At 43.0% G+C, this 18,439-nt stretch overlaps 1 protein-coding gene across 1 annotated transcript in view; it reads left to right on the forward strand.

Annotated features, from left to right (window-relative positions):
- The window catches only part of LOC310941027 (uncharacterized protein), a gene marked incomplete at both ends in the record, with an annotated part of 52,360 nt that extends 34,672 nt beyond the window's left edge, over nt 1-17,688 (forward strand). The window contains 12 exons of the mRNA XM_083906098.1: nt 5,470-5,564; nt 6,642-6,676; nt 6,950-7,039; nt 10,017-10,106; nt 12,273-12,362; nt 13,309-13,387; nt 13,531-13,756; nt 13,840-15,643; nt 15,740-15,913; nt 16,028-16,201; nt 16,316-16,536; nt 17,162-17,688. Of these exons, the coding sequence (XP_083762224.1) occupies nt 5,470-5,564; nt 6,642-6,676; nt 6,950-7,039; nt 10,017-10,106; nt 12,273-12,362; nt 13,309-13,387; nt 13,531-13,756; nt 13,840-15,643; nt 15,740-15,913; nt 16,028-16,201; nt 16,316-16,536; nt 17,162-17,688 (3,605 nt within the window). The remainder of the gene's footprint in view (nt 1-5,469; nt 5,565-6,641; nt 6,677-6,949; nt 7,040-10,016; nt 10,107-12,272; nt 12,363-13,308; nt 13,388-13,530; nt 13,757-13,839; nt 15,644-15,739; nt 15,914-16,027; nt 16,202-16,315; nt 16,537-17,161) is intronic.
- Nucleotides 17,689-18,439: the final 751 nt, after the last annotated feature.

Genomic DNA, 18,439 nt, shown 5'->3' on the forward strand with positions numbered 1-18,439 from the left:
CTCTGGTTTTTTCGCTCTTCTGTGCTTCTGTGTGTCTCTCGCCCTCACTTCCCCTCCGGCTGTCTGATGCACAGCACACACAGTCTGTCTGTCACTCTCCCTCTGTTTCAATTCAAAGGCCATTTTATTAGAAGACAAAAGCCTGTGTTGTTAAATCACCTCCCTATTGACAGTGTGGTGTAGACTGGGTGACGGACAACTCACTGTCATTGTAGGAGATACAATTAAGACAATGCCACCAGAACTCATGCTCATGTGCTGTAAACTGTGGTGCGTGTTCCACCAGTGGTACGCAAGCTTCCTGTGGTGGTGCTTTGAGGAAAATCAGAAATACTTTTCTACTGTTTAGACCAGTGTATGAGTGGAGCTATACTAGTGTGTGAAGTACATGTGAGGAGGAGGAGGATGTATTCCTGTATCGCTGATAACATGAACACATTTCTGTATTCCACTCTTTAAACCCACACTCTAAACTCATGAAGACGCTTCTTTCACCTGTTATTTTACATCTTGTGTATTTCTACTTTTCTCTATTCAGTATGAGAAGCGTCTAGAAATAACATGTATTATTATTACTGTAATTGCTGTATTATAAAAGAGCATTTCTATTTTAACTGGTGCAATTTTTTAACCCTTACAGTACTAGAGTTATGCTGCGGTCACACCAAACGTGAAATTTCGATTTGAGTCCCGCCATTAGCATCATTCACGCCACAGGATCACTTTATTTGCATTTTTTTTGAGCAGTCCAGTTGGTATATTTTGGCCAGAAGACAAGACAGGAAGCGTGGGTACGTGGCTGAACAATTGTGGATTGCTACCTTTATCTTTTTTAAATGGTCTCTATAGATAAAACATTGGGTGTCATACAGCTGTTTGTCCACCAGAGTTCACTTCTTTGGTGCGCCTCAGAGTTCGGTTGCACATTCACACCTCCCCAAACAAACCGGACTTTCTGAGCAAACGAACTCGGATTCGATTTAGAAGGAGCTTGTGTGAATACACCTGAAGACTATAAACAACAATCATATTAGTAAACTGGGGCCACACTGGATGCATGAGCAGAATGTCTGCATTGCTTAAAGGTACATTTTGTAGTATTTCTGGGAATTTACTGTCATAAAAGGAACATCTGTGTTGTATAATCGCTGTATAATAATTAACCTCTTCTTCCCTGACTCTCTTTTTGGAGTCCCTGCTCGAAAATGACATGGATTGTTTTCTCTCGCCTAAAAAAATATTGCATTTTAAAGCAAATATCACCTCTTAAATATGCAGTAGGAGCTTAAAAACACATGGAGGTCGCGTAACAACATGTGGACATGAGCTGTGCAAAGTCTGATGCTGCTGAAGTGAAGCAGAGTGAAATAACAGAGGTTTTAGTAAAGAGATGTCTAGGCGTTCTCTCTGTTGGCACAGTTTGGCACCATCTGTAGATGGATCCTTACTGTAGGAGTAAGTTGTAGTGGAGGTGATGCAAGCGTTTTCGAGGATGGAGGGTCATATTATTGTGCTGCTGAAGAAAGAGCACCAGCACCTTTTCTACGTATTCCTAAGTATTAATTAAATAAGAGTATTTGTATCCTTTGTATACAGCATTGCTTTGCATGATGCAGCCAAGTGAAGACCAGAGAACAGTGGACCACCAACAGCATTTCCTCACAAATCCATGATGATGTGTAAACAACACTGTGCCCTTTTAATAATGTCAGGTATTATTTCCGTTCCATGTATGCACTGAGCAACATCTGATGTTGATCTTTGCGAGCAGGGGAGGACTGTGATAGAAACTTGCTTGTGTTTCTCTTTCTCTTTTTATTTCCAGTCCTCTGCAAATGAAAATGATAAGGTCTGTGAGTCTGATCCCCTCTGATATGTCTCTATATCAACAGAACACCTGCAAACAATCATGTCTTTGTTTGCCTTCTCCAGTCAGGTACTACTTGACCTCCTGTGTGTCCCCAAACCACTGCTGCATCCCTTCTTTAGAAACAGGGCATTCACTCGTGATTTCTTGCTGTCCTACTAAATGTCACAGAACAGAGAAAGTGAGACACATGATTCAGATTCATTAGTTCTGTGTGTGGATTTGTCAGAAAACTCAAGGAGGTGAGGGTGTAAAGTCATCAGGTAACAGCATGAGAAGAGCCAGGGTCAATTCTGGAATTCATTCTGGAATAAGAGAAGGAGAAAGACACTGGCAGAGATCATGAGACACAGTAATGAAGATGGAAAAACAGGAGCAGATTATTTTAATAAGTGATTCATCTGTTCTCAATTAATCAATGAGTTGTTTGGTACAGAAAATGTCAAAATGTTGGTCTTTCCTAATCCTCGTAATGATGATGTTCACAAATGTCTTGTTTTATTTAAAAAAAAAAAAATTGATTTATTCAGTTTTAATGATTTCATTGTTATGTGGAGCAAAGAAACCAGAAAAATATTAACATTTAAGAAGCTGGAAAAAAAACTGACAACTTTAATTATCTAAATGAACCATTGTAGCCCTACAGGACACAAACTACACATAACATAAAAGGAAATACACTAAAAATATGGTGTAACCAGCATGGAAAACTAGGTTACTAAGCCTGTATTTGTCATTTAGACAGTTCTAGTAAACTCCCAGTAGATGGCAGTGTTCTCTTGTTAGTGTTTGTATTCACCGTGAACCTCGATCAGGTATCGCGTGAAGTCTGCACCTGAGAGCAGACGCCATTTTCTCTGAAGATACGGGCAACAGAGCAGACACCAGACAGTGCGTCTGTAGCAAAAACAAAGCAGACATGTAGCAAAGGGTAGCAGAAAGCTGCGGATAACAGCAGAGACGTCCACAAGCAGACCCGGTAGTCACGGGCGAATCCAGCTTCAACCCGATAAGCCGTGAACCGAGGAGAGTAAAATGCACAAGGCTCCGGTGAGTTAGCACACAGTTAGCTTCCAGTTCGGTAGCCATTCAGACGGGAAAAAAATATTTATTGTGTCATTAACTTGGTTTAAGTTGCTTGGAATAAACCATATGATGCCTTTCAATGTTTCTCTGTAACTTTTGTGCATTTTCTACCGTAGTTTATTGTTTGTAAAAGAAAGACAGCTAGCTTGAAATGCTAATGCTACTAGCAACCGCGACATGCTAACCGCAAGCTAGGATTGCTTTTCAGTCCATTGTTTATGATTAGTCATGCTAATTGCTGAGCTAAATCGAAGTTCCGTGTGGTTTTATAATGAAGATGCAGGTTATTTATTTTTGTGTGCAGTTCAAACTGCTTATTTGTGTCACTAGCCACTGCAAATGGTAACGGCACCATTCTAGGTCTAGTCTATTTCTTTGTTTTGGTTAAGAAATTGCACTTTTGTGTATAAAAAATGTAACTAGAGGTTAAGAAGATGCATAAACTGTGTCTGTTAAAAGAAATACTGTTTTTGATATAATCCACAAGTAGTTGATTATATTTATGGTTAGAACTAATTGTTTTAATTCATAATGATTCAATGATTGTTTTATTGTATTTCCTTGATTTTTGGTGATATATTTTTCATGGTTGAACTGAGAAAATTATGGGATCTCATGAGATAAAGAGACAAAATCAGATTCAGTTTCTTACAACTATACACTCTGTGTGTAGGTTGTGTTTTTTTCCTGTGCTAGTCTGAACTACTGTCTGAGAAACAGAGAAAATGACGATTAAGATGGCGAGCCCAGCCCAACAATTCTGAGAGAGGGAGTTGGAGAAGCAGTGTGGCCAGCTGCAGAACCTACGTACCTCGACGACTCTGGAACATCTGAATCTCACACTCTGAGAGCAGATAAGATACACACACACACACACACACACACTCCTCACCTACCTGGGTAGTAGTAACAAAAAGACACTGAGAACAAAGAAGCTCAATTGACATTGAAACACAGAACACACATTGGATCCCCCTGAACTCACCAAAACACTGAGCAGGAGAGCTCAGTGTCCCAGGACTCTTCTTTTCTTTTTTCTTTTCTATTTTTTTGTTATTTCAGTGCCTTATTTTGGGTAACAGTGCACAACCCAGCTGTAGATGTTCTTTTATTTGTTTCTCATTGATATTAAAATATCACCTGTTCAAACCACTCCTCTTCTTAAAGCATTTACCCAACTCCTACCGAACCTAGAGAGATGCGAGTACCCATTGATTTTCCAAGCTAGGACTAAAGGTGCTACATAGTATACTATACCAACTATACCAAAGTACAGAACAACAGAAAACTAAAGTCCAACTACAAGTTCAGAGAGTCATGGAGGAAAAGATCATGGCACATTATTCTTTACCTTTGCTCCTGCATATTGTGTTGAATGTATTTGTTTTACTTTGTTTTTGTGGTTATTTCTCATTTTAGTTTTATCACTTGCAGTTTTGGATCCTGGTTCCACTGTGGGTAAGTGACTTCAACTTCAACCAAAGTCATTTTCTGGTAACTTTTTCTCTAATTTTCTTTGCAGACAGGACGTGTAGGTTTGGTAAGTGTTTGCATTCACTGCTAACAGTCAAGTTGTGACAGAGCAAAATCAAGAAGCAATTTTATTTTTGCCTCTTCAAAAGTAAACTATGCCCATGTTCATAAAGGAGAAGGAATTGTTTTTCCTCATCTTGTCTCCCAATCTCTTCCCTTCCAAAGTATAATGTCTAATATATATATATTACTCTCCACTGCTCTAATTGATCTATTTTCCACATGGTACTGTATATTTTAATACACATGAATAAATACATTAAGTTAAATATTTAAAATGTGAAAATAACAATATATATGCATTTATTAAAAGTATTTTATATGTTCATTCATTAACACTGTAGGTGGCAGTGTTGAGGCTTATGTGCTTGGCACCACCCGTCATTCAAACAGTAGAACAAGGAAGTAAAGTGCTGTTCGATTGGAGAGATCGTACTCGTGTACTCCCGTACTTGGCAAGTATGTACTTCACAAGTATGCAAGTATGTACTGGCATACTTGGGTATTGAGAAATGGCCAGAGTCATGCTCATTTACTTCCTGTTTACTGATCACATGCACGACATAACTTCCTGTTACTGACATCCTGTGACTCTTTAAGTGACCGCGAAATACACAAACACTTAATTTAACAACCAGATTTTCAGTGACTGATTTCTACAGATCAAGTTATCTGGACGGTTAGCAACATTAGCAAGCTAATAGATGTTAAAAGAAGAAGTTAAAATCTGGGGAAATGTAAACAGGGCACCATTATGTTGGGGGACTCAACTTGATAGGTTTGGAATTTAGAACATTAATAATTAAATAATTATGGAATAATTAATTAATTATTTAAATAGAAAACATCGCCAAAGTTCAATGACCCTGTGACACCTGTCAGTGAAGGGGGAGGAGTCTAGACAGGTATCACAGGCTGATCTGGTTCTAGTGATTTATTTAGACTTTGACTCTGAATGTGTGAGGACGTGACTCTGTCCTCAGATCAGACACAGAAAGACATCAGGACAGATGAGGGACAATCGTCAGCGTCTGGTGTCCAGGTGAAGGTGGACAGTGACCTGAGCTCAGTTCAGCAGGTGAGAATCTTAGCTGACAAAACGGACTCTATGACTCCGTGTAGAAATGTCTGCAGTGTTCTCTGCACTGTGATTGGCTGCTGCTCATATAGATTCATGTTATTCAGCTCATTTCTATGAGTGACATTGATTTTCATGGATCCTGTGATTGTGTCCTCGGTAAAATCACTGCTGAATCTTTAGAATCTGACTTTCTGTTTTCAGCATTCCTGCATGAAGAGTCTGAACTGGTTTGACAGCTTCATCAACAAATCAAGTCTGACCCAGTTTATTACGCTTCATAAGTCTCTGTCACGTCTGCACTGTTTCAATATTAAACCACGTTAGAAATCAGATGATCACGTTTCTTTCTCTGGTCAAAGATTTAACAAACTGGAGTCAGAAAAAAAAAATCTGTTTGAGTTTGTGATCAAGAAATTTAAAGCGGCACAACGTCTAAAATGCTCTAACATAGTGGACTGTACCTGGTCTGAGGACAAGACAGACAAATGTACATTTTACTGCCACATATATTTTAGGTCAGTTGTAACAAGCCATACCGTTTATAAACTGTAGGGGGCAAATCCTATGTGATCATGTGACTTTAATCTAACACAAACAACAAACTTTCCACTAACAAGATGAGTGTTTGGATTTGATCAATAATGATACTTATTAATATGAGTCTATGGCCCGTTCTCACTATCCATATTTGTCCGTACTTGTGAAAACATCACCAGCGGAGAACAGTTGCAGTTTTGAACTGTTAGTTTGTGAGATGTTGCTTTTTAATTTGTCCACACTGTCTTCACGTGACATGTGAACGACTCCTGACGTCTTCTGTATGAACTTAGGCGAGGAGCCAAGTGCACAGCCCCATCCTGACTGACTGACTGACTCCAAAAAAAAACACTGCCTGTCAAGTTGCTGCCGCTGACAGACACAAATCTGGTGTTTCTGGCTCTTCTTGGTCCTGCTGGACCTGATGATGATGATGATGATGTTGTTGTGAGAAGCCTGAGGTCCAGTGGACAGTTCCAGGGTCAGGAATGGTCTGTCCCTCTCACTCTCGTCCTGGTTCATGTTGTTCCTCAACAGCTTCTGCAGCCCCTGCTGCTGGACCACATAAGTCTGTCAGTTTAGTTCATTTGAAGCCTCCTCTTCTAATGACTTTAACACCAAAGTAGATGTTTGGTGGTTGATGGTTTATGAAACCGGGTTTACTGATTAGCTTTGGTGACTCAAATCTCACCAGTCCAGAGCCCACCTAATAACTGACAGTCCATTATTAGCATAAACCAATGGGCTGTGATTGATCAGTCAACCAGTGGTGGTCATGTCGGCCAATTCTGTGATTGAAAAAAGTTAACAGAACTTGTAATGATTGTTCTGTGTTCTCCCAGCAGGTGGCGCTCTGCAATGAATCAGATCAAGGACAGTGAAGAGGAAGCTCTGCCCTCTGAAACCACTCTGAGTGAGGAACATGAGGGTCAGAGGTGAGATGAGGATCTCATGGACCATGTAACTCGTCTCCATGTCACAGCTCAGTGTTTTATTTACACATCATGTCCTGTGTTTGTAGGAGTATCCATCAACAGAGACCAGACTCTGCTGGACCTGGACCTGGACCTGGACCCAGCTGTTTGTCCATGAAGAGTGACCAGTCTTTTGATCGTCTTATTGACTTCAGAGAGGGTCAGAGGAATCCAAGGTAACAAAACATTCAGCCTTAACCACTTCTTCCCTGACCCTCTTTTTGGAGTCCCTGCTCGAAAATGACATGCCAAAACTAAATAGAGTAAATCTCTGCAGTTACAAGTAGGGATGCACCGATCCACCTTTTTTCACTTCCGATCCGATCCCGATATCTGATTTTAGATAGCTGCCGATACTCCGATACTATTCCGATATGGATGCTCTGTTTGCTTTAATATTATTATCATTGTTTTTGTCATCATTTTGATTATAAGGCTTTAATAAACTCCTTTATACAGCCAAGTGTGATATGTACGACTTTTACAACGTTTACAGCGACTTTACAGACCCCTGGCGACACACACACACACACACAGTGAGCGCATAGCAGCGCACACACGAACAGAGTCACAGACACACACACACACACACAAACGGAGTCACAGACGAGCCGTGAATGTTCAATCTCCAAACACAACGCGATGCCGGCGTTTTAAATAAATAAATAGCGTCTCCGTGTTAATCATTGATTTCACCGGACATTTTGGCCGGCGATATTTTTTTTCGGCAGCTAAATTCACGTGACAACAGCCAAAAACCGGCATATATACCGGCTAACATGAACCCTGGCTTGGAGGAGTGTGATTTTCATTGTTTTTATGCCGCTGTCAGAACTGTTCTCCTCAGCGAGCAGACGTTTGAAACGGTGACGGCTGGGATTACGTCGGCTCGGCTGCAGGTTTGCGGAGCTGAACTTCCTGGTTAACTCCTTGTCAATCATGCTCGCCTGCTAGCTGGCTGTAAACTGTGGAATGGATTTCCTGAACGGAGTCGTGCATCATTACTCCGCGTCTCATCGAGACACGCCTCAATTCAGGAAACCCATTCCACTTTTTACAGCCAGCTAACAGAGCAGTCAGGGAATCACTTGTGGAGACATTTCAGCAGACACACACACACAGACGGATCGGAAATTTCCGATCCAACTATACAGATTTCCGATCCGTCAATTACGTCTGTATCGGAACCCGATACCGATACTGGATCGGATCGGCCCCATCCCTAGTTACAAGCTCTATGTGGAATATCTTGATATCAAACTACAGATAACACTTGTGAGATTCCCAAAGCATGCTGGAAAGTGTAGTTCTTCATTAGAAGCGGTTTTGTTCCGGTGGAAATAACTTGTTTTGATAAACAGCAAAGGTAAGGCAACATTTCTACTTGTATTTCTTGAAAGTCAGTTGTTTTGCTATAATTTTGGGGCTGGATCCGTGAATCTTGGTAGTAGAGTGATAAAAATGGTACCGATGGAATCTGTAGATTCTCCGCTGTCCAGTCGACACGCGTTTTTTTTGTTTACATAATCACGCTGACGCTCCGGTGCCGCTTTTCAATGTGTTTGCTGTCACACAGGTTTACAATTTGCAATCAGTGCGTAAGCATAAAAGAGCTCTTCTGTTTTGTACGTAGACCACTGTATGTGCAACTTTGTGTTGGTTGCGTGCGTGCGTGTGTGCACTTGTTGTACAGTCTAACAGCTGCAGGGAGGAATGACCTGCGCTAACGCTCCTTCAGACATTTTGGATGTTTTAGTCTGTGACTGAAGATGCCCAGTGCTGCGATGATGTTCTGCAGTGGGTGGGAGAGATTGTCCATCAGAGATAATAGCTTGGTAGCCATTCTCCTCTCTCCCACCACCTCAACTGGTTCCAGGGGACATCCAAGGACAGAGCTGGCTTTTTTAAAACCCAGGTATTTGTAAGATGTCACCATCTCTATGTCCATTATAATCCATCTGATTCGATGGCAAAAGAGTTTTTAAAGTTACTTCTGGTTTGGATTTTGAACATGTGACACAGCCGACTCACAACAGAGGACACCCTGGATTTAGTCCTCAGCTATGGCCTGTCAGTGACTTTAATCCAACACAAACAACAAACTTTCCATTAACAACTAGAGATAAGTGTTTGGATTTGATCAATAATGATACTTATCAATAATCACATTGATATGAGTCTATGGCCCTTTCTCACTATCCATATTTGTCCGTACTTGCGTACTCCCGTACTTGTGAAAACGTCACCAGCGGAGAGCAAAGTTGCAGTTTTGAACCATTTGTTTGCAAGATGTTTCTTTTTAAATTGTCTACACTGTCTTCACGTGACATGTGAACGACTTCTGACGTCTTCTGTATGAACTTAGGCGAGGAGCCAAGTGCACAGCCCCATCCTGACTGACTGACTGACTCCAAAACAAAACACTGCCTGTCAAGTTGCAGCCGCTGACAGACACAAATATGGTGTTGCTGGCTCTTCTTGCTCCTGCTGGACCTGATGATTATGATGATGATGATGATGATGATGTTGTTGTGAGAAGCCTGAGGTCCAGAGGACGGTACCAGGGTCAGGAATGGTCTGTCCCTCTCACTCTCGTCCTGGTTCATGTTGTTCCTCAACAGCTTCTGCAGCCCCTGCTGCTGGACCACATAAGTCTGTCAGTTTAGTTCATATAGAAGCCTCCTCTTCTAATGACTTTAACACCAAAGTAGATGTTTGGTGGTTGATGGTCCGTCACACCAGGTTTACTGATTAGCTTTGGTGACTCAAATCTCACCAGTCCAGAGCCCACCCAATAACTGGGTGACTGATAGTCCATTATTAGCATAAACCAATGGGCTGTGATTGATCAGTCAACCAGTGGTGGTCATGTCGGCCAATTCTGTGATTGAAAAAAGTTAGCAGAACTTGTAATGATTGTCCTGTGCTCTCCCAGCAGGTGGCGCTCTGCAATGAATAAGATCAAGGCCAGGAAAGAGAAAGCTCTGCCCTCTGAAACCATTCTGAGTGAGGAACATGAGGGTCAGAGGTGAGATGAGGATCTCATGGACCATGTAACTCGTCTCCATGTCACAGCTCAGTGTTTTATTTACACATCATGTCCTGTGTTTGTAGGAGTATCCATCAACAGAGACCAGACTCTGCTGGACCTGGACCTGGACCTGGACCCAGCTGTTTGTCCATGAAGAGTGACCAGTCTTTTGATCGTCTTATTGACTTCAGAGAGGGTCAGAGGTATCCAAGGTAACAAAACAGAAGTTTGTTGATTTTAGTAAACATCATTTTCTAATCGGCTGCTAATACGCATGTGCAGAGGAGGTGAGAGATAGCACCTGCTTTTATCTGGTTTTAAACATTTTTATACATTCAGCCTTAACCACTTCTTCCCTGACCCTCTTTTTGGAGTCCCTGCTCGAAAATGACATGCCAAAACTAAATAGAGTAAATCTCTGCAGTTACAAGCTCTATGTGGAATATCTTGATATCAAACTACAGATAACACTTGTGAGATTCCCAAAGCATGCTGGAAAGTGTAGTTCTTCATTAGAAGCGGTTTTGTTCCGGTGGAAATAACTTGTTTTGATAAACAGCAAAGGTAAGGCAACATTTCTACTTGTATTTCTTGAAAGTCAGTTGTTTTGCTCTTATTTTGGGGCTGGATCCGTGAATATTGGTCGTAGAGTGATAAAAATGGTACCGATGGAATCTGTAGATTCTCCGCTGTCCAGTCGACACGCGTTTTTTTTGTTTACATAATCACGCTGACGCTCCGGTGCCGCTTTTCAATGTGTTTGCAGTGCAAATTGTAAACCTGTTTGACAGGTGTTTTCCCATGTGATGAGTCAGTTTGCATAGTAGGGAAATTAACTTTAGAATTTTTAATGACAGTGTGTTCCTTGTGAAAACAAGAGCTTGTCTTCATGAAAATTGTGCCAAATGCAGAGAATTGTGTGTAGTGTTTGAAAAAAGTGTGTTTTACAACTGCAATTTGAGTGTAAAGCAGGAATTGTGCTTGTAGTTTAGCAGAGTTGGTTCAGGGGGTTGGTGCATGAGTTACCTGTTGTGGTCATTGTGTCTCAGGTACCAGTATTTGTGTGTAAACAAATTCGTGTCACAAATTCACAATTTTCATGAAGAAAATCTCTTGTTTTCACAAGAAACACACTGCCATTCAAAATTCTAAAGTTAATTTCCCTATTTTGCAAACTGACTCATCACATGGGAAAACACCTGTCACACAGGTTTACAATTTGCAATCAGTGCGTAAGCATAAAAGAGCTCTTCTGTTTTGTACGTAGACCACTGTATGTGCAACTTTGTGTTGGTTGCGTGCGTGCGTGCGTGCGTGCACTTGTTGTACAGTCTAACAGCTGCAGGGAGGAATGACCTGCGCTAACGCTCCTTCAGACATTTTGGATGTTTTAGTCTGTGACTGAAGATGCCCAGTGCTGCGATGGTGTTCTGCAGGGGGTGGGAGAGATTGTCCATCAGAGATAATAGCTTGGTAGCCATTCTCCTCTCTCCCACCACCTCCACTGGTTCCAGGGGACATCCAAGGACAGAGCTGGCTTTTTTAACACCCAGGTATTTGGCATTTGACATGTGAACGACTTCTGACGTCTTCTGTATAAACTTAGGCGAGGAGCCAAGTGCACAGCCCCATCCTGACTGACTGACTGACTCCAAAACAAAACACTGCCTGTCAAGTTGCAGCCGCTGACAGACACAAATCTGGTGTTGCTGGCTCTTCTTGCTCCTGCTGAACCTGATGATGATGATGATGATGATGATGATGATGATGATGATGATGATGATGTTGTTGTGAGAAGCCTGAGGTCCAGTGGACAGTTCCAGGGTCAGGAATGGTCTGTTCCTCTCACTCTCGTCCTGGTTCATGTTGTTCCTCAACAGCTTCTGCAGCCCCTGCTGCTGGACCACATCAGTCTGTCAGTTTAGTTCATATAGAAGCCTCCTCTTCTAATGACTTTAACACCAAAGTAGATGTTTGGTGGTTGATGGTCCGTCACACCAGGTTTACTGATTAGCTTTGGTGACTCAAATCTCACCAGTCCAGAGCCCACCCAATAACTGGGTGACTGATAGTCCATTATTAGCATAAACCAATGGGCTGTGATTGATCAGTCAACCAGTGGTGGTCATGTCGGCCAATGATTGTCCTGTGCTCTCCCAGCAGGTGGCGCTCTGCAATGAATAAGATCAAGGCCAGGAAAGAGAAAGCTCTGCCCTCTAAAACCACTCTGAGTGGGGAACATGAAGGTCAGAGGTGAGATGAGGATCTCATGGACCATGTGACTCTTCTCCATGTCACAGCTCAGTGTTTTATTTACATGTCATGTGCTGTGTTTGTAGGAGGATCCATCAACAGAGACCAGACTCTGCTGGACCTGGACCTGGACCTGGACCTGGACCTGGACCTGGACCTGGACCCAGCTGTTTGTCCATGAAGAGTGACCAGTCTTTTGATCGTCTTATTGACTTCAGAGAGGGTCAGAGGTATCCAAGGTAACAAAATACAAGTTTGTTGATTTTAGTAAACATCATTTTCGAATCGGCTGCTCCGTGAAACAACAAGATAGCAACTGCTTTTATCCGGTGTTTTAAACAGGTTTTTAACATTTGTATACATTCAGCCTTAAGCAAAGGGTTATTTTAACCTTTGCTTTTACTGGATAAACTGGTTTTAGCCATCGGACTTTTGGATTTTACGCTTTTTAGCGAGAAAGCTAGCATCCAACCATGGACGCCATTACTGTGGACAATTCCTCACCTGCAGAGGTAGTAAAGCACCTTAAAAGAGCTCTTAAAAAGATTGCTGACCTGTTGGAGGATATCAGGCAGCTATCAGACGAGCTGCAGATAAAGGACTCGCTGCTGACCGCCTCCTGCTCGCTGTAATACTCTTGACTGTTTTTTTTTTTGTTTGTTTGTTTGTTTGTTTTAAATGGCGGGTTTGATTCTTGTGCTGGACGTCACGCTCATGACTGTCTCAGTGACAACCAATCAGTGTCCGGCAGTCTGTTGATGTTACATTTTAGTATCGGCTACACTTGCTTGGAACCTCATCAGAGCAGGTACTGAAACAAACACCAGGTACCAGGTTCTATCACTGATGGAAAAGAAAAAAATTGTCAAGTTCAGGTGCAGCACAGTGAAAACCTGGTAGAAACAAATGATTGTTTAGTAAATGACACTGAATGTTTTCTCCTCAGAGCTGATCAGCAGAGGACAGAGGTTCTCAGTGGTCAGTCTGTCCAGCAGCATGGAGCAGACCTGGACTCCATATTTAAGGTGTGTAAATGTACAAACATGACACTACTGTTAATATTGAAGCAGAGTCTAGGTTCTGACAGTCTGGATGCTGCTCTGTGGACCTGCAGGACTCCACTCTGTCACTGATCATCTCAGGTTAAACTTCACATGTTCTGTTCCAGCTGCTGGAGGAGAACATCATCTGCTTTGTGAAGAACGAGCTGAAGAAGATCCAGAAGGTTCTGGCTACAGATCACAAAGAAGACTCAGAGAGTCAGAGGGAGGATGAGGAGGTGTTGGATGGTGAAGATGAGGAGCAGAGGAGGAGCAAAGAGGCCTTTCTGAAGATCACAGAGAACTTCTTGAGGAGGATGAAGCAGGAGAAGCTCGCTGACTGTCTGCAGAGCAGTAAGAGGACTTTTAATGTGAAAGGAAGAACATCTTATTTTCTCAATGATTCACTCACTGGTTATTTTCTTGTGTTCTTTCAGAAACCAGAGCTGCAGCTTGTCAACATGAACTCAAATCAAACCTGAAGAAGAAGTTCCAGTGTTTGTTTGAGGGCGTGGCTAAAGCAGGAAACCCCACCCTTCTAAATCAGATCTTCACAGAGCTCTACATCACAGAGGGGGGGACTGGAAAGGTCAATGAAGAACATGAGGTCAGACAGATTGAAAGAGCTTCCTGGAAACCAGACAGAGCAGAAACAACCATCAGACAAGAAGACATCTTTAAAGTCTCAGCTGGAAGAGACGGACCAATCAGAAGAGTGATGACAAAGGGCGTGGCTGGCATTGGGAAAACAGTCTTAACACAGAAGTTCACTCTGGACTGGGCTGAAGACAAAAGCAACCAGGACATAGAGTTCACATTTCCCTTCACCTTCAGAGAGCTGAATGTGCTGAAAGAGAAAAAGTACAGTTTGGTGGAACTCATCCATCACTTCTTCACTGAAACCAAAGAAGCAGGAATCTGCAGGTTTGAAGACTTGAAGGTGGTCTTCATCTTTGATGGTCTGGACGAGTGTCGACTTCCTCTGGACTTCCACAACACTGAGATCCTGACTGATGTCACAGCGTCCACCTCAGTGGACGTGCTGCTGACAAACCTCATCAGGGGGAAACTGCTTCCCTTTGCTCGCCTCTGGATAACCACACGACCTGCAGCAGCCAATCAGATCCCTCCTGACTGTGTTGACATGGTGACAGAGGTCAGAGGGTTCACAGACCCACAGAAGGAGGACTACTTCAGGAAGAGGTTCAGAGATGAGGAGCAGGCCAGGAGGATCATCTCCCACATCCAGACATCACGAAGCCTCCACATCATGTGTCACATCCCAGTCTTCTGCTGGATCACTGCAACAGTTCTGGAGAACATGTTGAAAACCAGAGATGGAGGAGAACTGCCCAAGACCCTGACTGAGATGTACATCCACTTCCTAGTGGTTCAGTCCAAAGTGAAGAAGGTAAAATATGATGGAGGAGCTGAGACAGATCCACACTGGAGTCCAGAGAACATGAAGATGTTTGAGTCTCTGGGGAAACTGGCTTTTGAGCAGCTGCAGAAAGGAAACCTGATCTTCTATGAATCAGATCTGACAGAGTGTGGCATCGATATCACAGCAGCTTCAGTTTACTCAGGAGTCTTCACTCAGATCTTTAAAGAGGAGAGAGGCCTGTACCAGGACAAGGTCTTCTGCTTTGTCCATCTGAGTGTTCAGGAGTTTCTGGCTGCTCTTCATGTTCATCTGACCTTCATCACCTCTGGAACAAATATGTTGTCAGAAGAACCAACAACGAGCCAGAGGTCCAGACTGTTTAGACACAAACCTGAACTGAATCATCTGCACCAGAGTGCTGTGGACAAGGCCTTACTGAGTCCTAATGGACACCTGGACTTGTTCCTCCGCTTCCTCCTGGGTCTTTCACTGAAGACCAATCAGAAGCTCTTAAGAGGTCTGCTGACACAAACAGGAAGTGGTTCACAGACCAATCAGCAAACAGTCCAGTACATCAAGAAGAAGATCGGTGAGAATCTGTCAGCAGAGAGAAGCATCAACCTGTTCCACTGTCTGAATGAACTGAACCATCGTTCTCTTGTGGAGGAGATCCAAGAGTCCCTCACATCAGGACATCTGTCCACAAAGACGCTGTCTCCTGCTCAGTGGTCAGCTCTGGTCTTCATCTTACTGTCATCAGGAAAAGATCTGGAAGAGTTTGACCTGAAGAAGTTCTCTGCTTCAGAGGAGGCTCTTCTGAAGCTGCTGCCGGTGGTCAAAGCCTCCAACAAAGCTCTGTACGTGGATCAATATATAAATATTAATAAGACATATTCTAAAGAGCACAAGATAAACATGTTTAACCTTTTGTTCATCACTGTTTTCTACCTTAGACTGAGTGACTGTAAACTCTCAGAGAGAAGCTGTGAAGCTCTGTCCTCAGTCCTCAGCTCTGTGTCCTCTAGTCTGAGACACCTGGACCTGAGTAACAATGACCTTCAGGATTCAGGAGTGAAGCTGCTGTGTGATGGACTGAAGAGTCCTCACTGTTCTCTGGAGACTCTCAGGTCAGGACTCACTTTATTTGATCTTTTAAATCGTGATTTTGCTTCTTTAGGTTCTTGTTGATGAAGATGTTCAACATCTGAATCACTGAGTTCATCATATCTTCTTAACGCCAGTCTGTCAGGTTGTCTGGTCACAGAAGAAGGATGTTCTTCTCTGACCTCAGCTCTGAACTCCAACTCCTCCCTCCTGAAAAACCTGGACCTGAGTAACAATGACCTTCAGGATTCAGGAGTGAAGCTGCTGTGTGATGGACTGAAGAGTCCTCACTGTTCTCTGGAGACTCTCAGGTCAGAACTCACTTTATTTGATCTTTTAAATCCTGATTTTGTTTCTTTAGGTTCTTGTTGATGAAGATGTTCAACATCTGAATCACTGAGTTCATCATATCTTATTAACTCCAGTCTGTCAGGTTGTCTGGTCACAGAAGAAGGATGTTCTTCTCTGACCTCAGCTCTGAACTCCAACCCCTCCCATCTGAGAGAACTGGACCTGAGCTTCAATCATCCAGGAGACTCAGGAAAGAAGCTGCTGTCTGCTGGACTGAAGAGTCCACACTGGAGACTGGACACTCTCAGGTATTCTCCTCCTCCTCTTCCTCTTCTGCTTCATGTTAAACAGCAGGATTCAAACTTGTTCAGGTTCAGGTTGAAGATTATTCTGCTGTCCTCTGAGACAAATGTGAATTGAAAAAGTCAGTGAATATAACCAAATGAGTGAAAGATTTTAAACACATGTTCTTCTTCTTTTGGCTCCTCCCTTTAGGGGGCGCCACAGTGGATCTGCCTGATAGATGTTGTTCTTGTTTGACAATAAACATAAAAACTAGAAACAAAGACTAGACTCTTGTGAGAACGAGTGGATGTCTATTTACAGTATACAGGACTTAAAAATGTATATACAGGAATCGTCTTCTGTGTTGTCCACTTGGTGGCGCTGTTAAGAAAATGCGTAGTCTCCTGAAATTGTGGTCTCTGGTTCTGCAGACACTGTTTTCTTTTTGAACCACACCTGTCCTTCATCTGACACCAGGGTGTAGTTCATCATTGTGTCCACCAGAATGCGTCATTAAGACAACAGTTTGGACTCATGTTGGACAGAAACTCATTCAGACTGTTTCTTCCTCCAGGATGGACCATGCTGGAGAGCTGATGTTACTTACTTACAGGAAGTGTAAGTATGGATTTACAGGAAATAACAACATATCAGCTGATCATCAATAAACTGCAGCTGTATCTTGTCTATATCAGATTCACGTGAACTGGAACTGGACACAAACACAATGAGCAGAAGACTCAAACTGTCTGAAGACAACAGGAAGGTGACCTGTGTGACAGAAGATCAGTCGTATCCTGATCATCCAGACAGATTTGAGTTCTGGCCTCAGCTGCTGTGTAGATCTGGTCTGACTGGTCTCTGTTACTGGGAGGTCGAGTGGAGAGGAACTGTTGATATATCACTGAGTTACAGAGGAATCAAGAGGAACAACAAAAGTTCTGACTGTTGGTTTGGATGTAATGATCAGTCCTGGAGTCTGAGGTGCTCTGATCGTGGTTATTCTGTCCGTCACTGTTGGACAGAAACATTGATCAGGTCGTCCTCTGTCTCTGACAGAGTATCAGTGTATGTGGACTGTCCTGCTGGGACTCTGTCCTTCTACAGAGTCTCCCCTGACTCACTGATCCACCTCCACACCTTCAGGACCACATTCACTGAACCACTTTATCCTGGGTTCCTGGTCTTTCCTGGTTCCTCAGTGTCTCTGTGTTCTCTGTAGGACATGAAGAGACAGCAGCTTCAGTGGTGGACGAGGTCTCACTGTTTATAATCTGATGTTAAAGCTCGCCTCAGTAATTCATTGTTGAAAGACTTTTGAATTCTCTTCACGTCCTGATGACGTCAATAAATAAAGACTAAATGATGATACACATCAAATGTAGGCAATGTTCTTCTCCCTCACTGAGAGGAGGGGCTAGCTTGGCATGCCCAACATCTTGTCCATGAAGCTGATGAAGTGGTCTTTCAGTTCATGCTTCTTCTCAAAGTTGCGCCTGAGAGACATGAGACGCTTCAGTGCTTGGGGCCTGTTGTTGGGGATCCATTGACGTGGACACTTAAAGGTGAAGTAAGTAGTTTATAGTGCCATCTAGAGGAGAGGCTGAAATTTACAACAAAGAACTGCTCCTCTGCTCACCCCCTCCCTTCCCTGAGCGCTACGGTATCCTCAGCCGGTCAAATGTCGCCCTCGTCGTCTTTCTCCGTGTCAGCAGATGAGGTTCGTGAGGCGAGGGAGAGGGAGAGGGAGAGCCACCGCGGCCGTAGCAGACGAAGCGGAGAGATTGGCGGGATTTCTTCCGCTTGATTTGTCTTCTCGCGTTTCGTTTACATTGTCGCAGTCACACAGCCTCAATGACGTACAATGACATACAATGACATACAATGACGTACAATGGGACGTGTCAGGAGCTGGTCCAGTCCTCTAACATCCAACTCCACTATAAATCCAGCTCACAGTGCTTTTCTTTCTT

The sequence above is a fragment of the Microchirus variegatus genome, assembly GCF_963457635.1.
Source record: "Microchirus variegatus genome assembly, chromosome: 19".
Lineage (NCBI taxonomy): Eukaryota > Metazoa > Chordata > Actinopteri > Pleuronectiformes > Soleidae > Microchirus > Microchirus variegatus.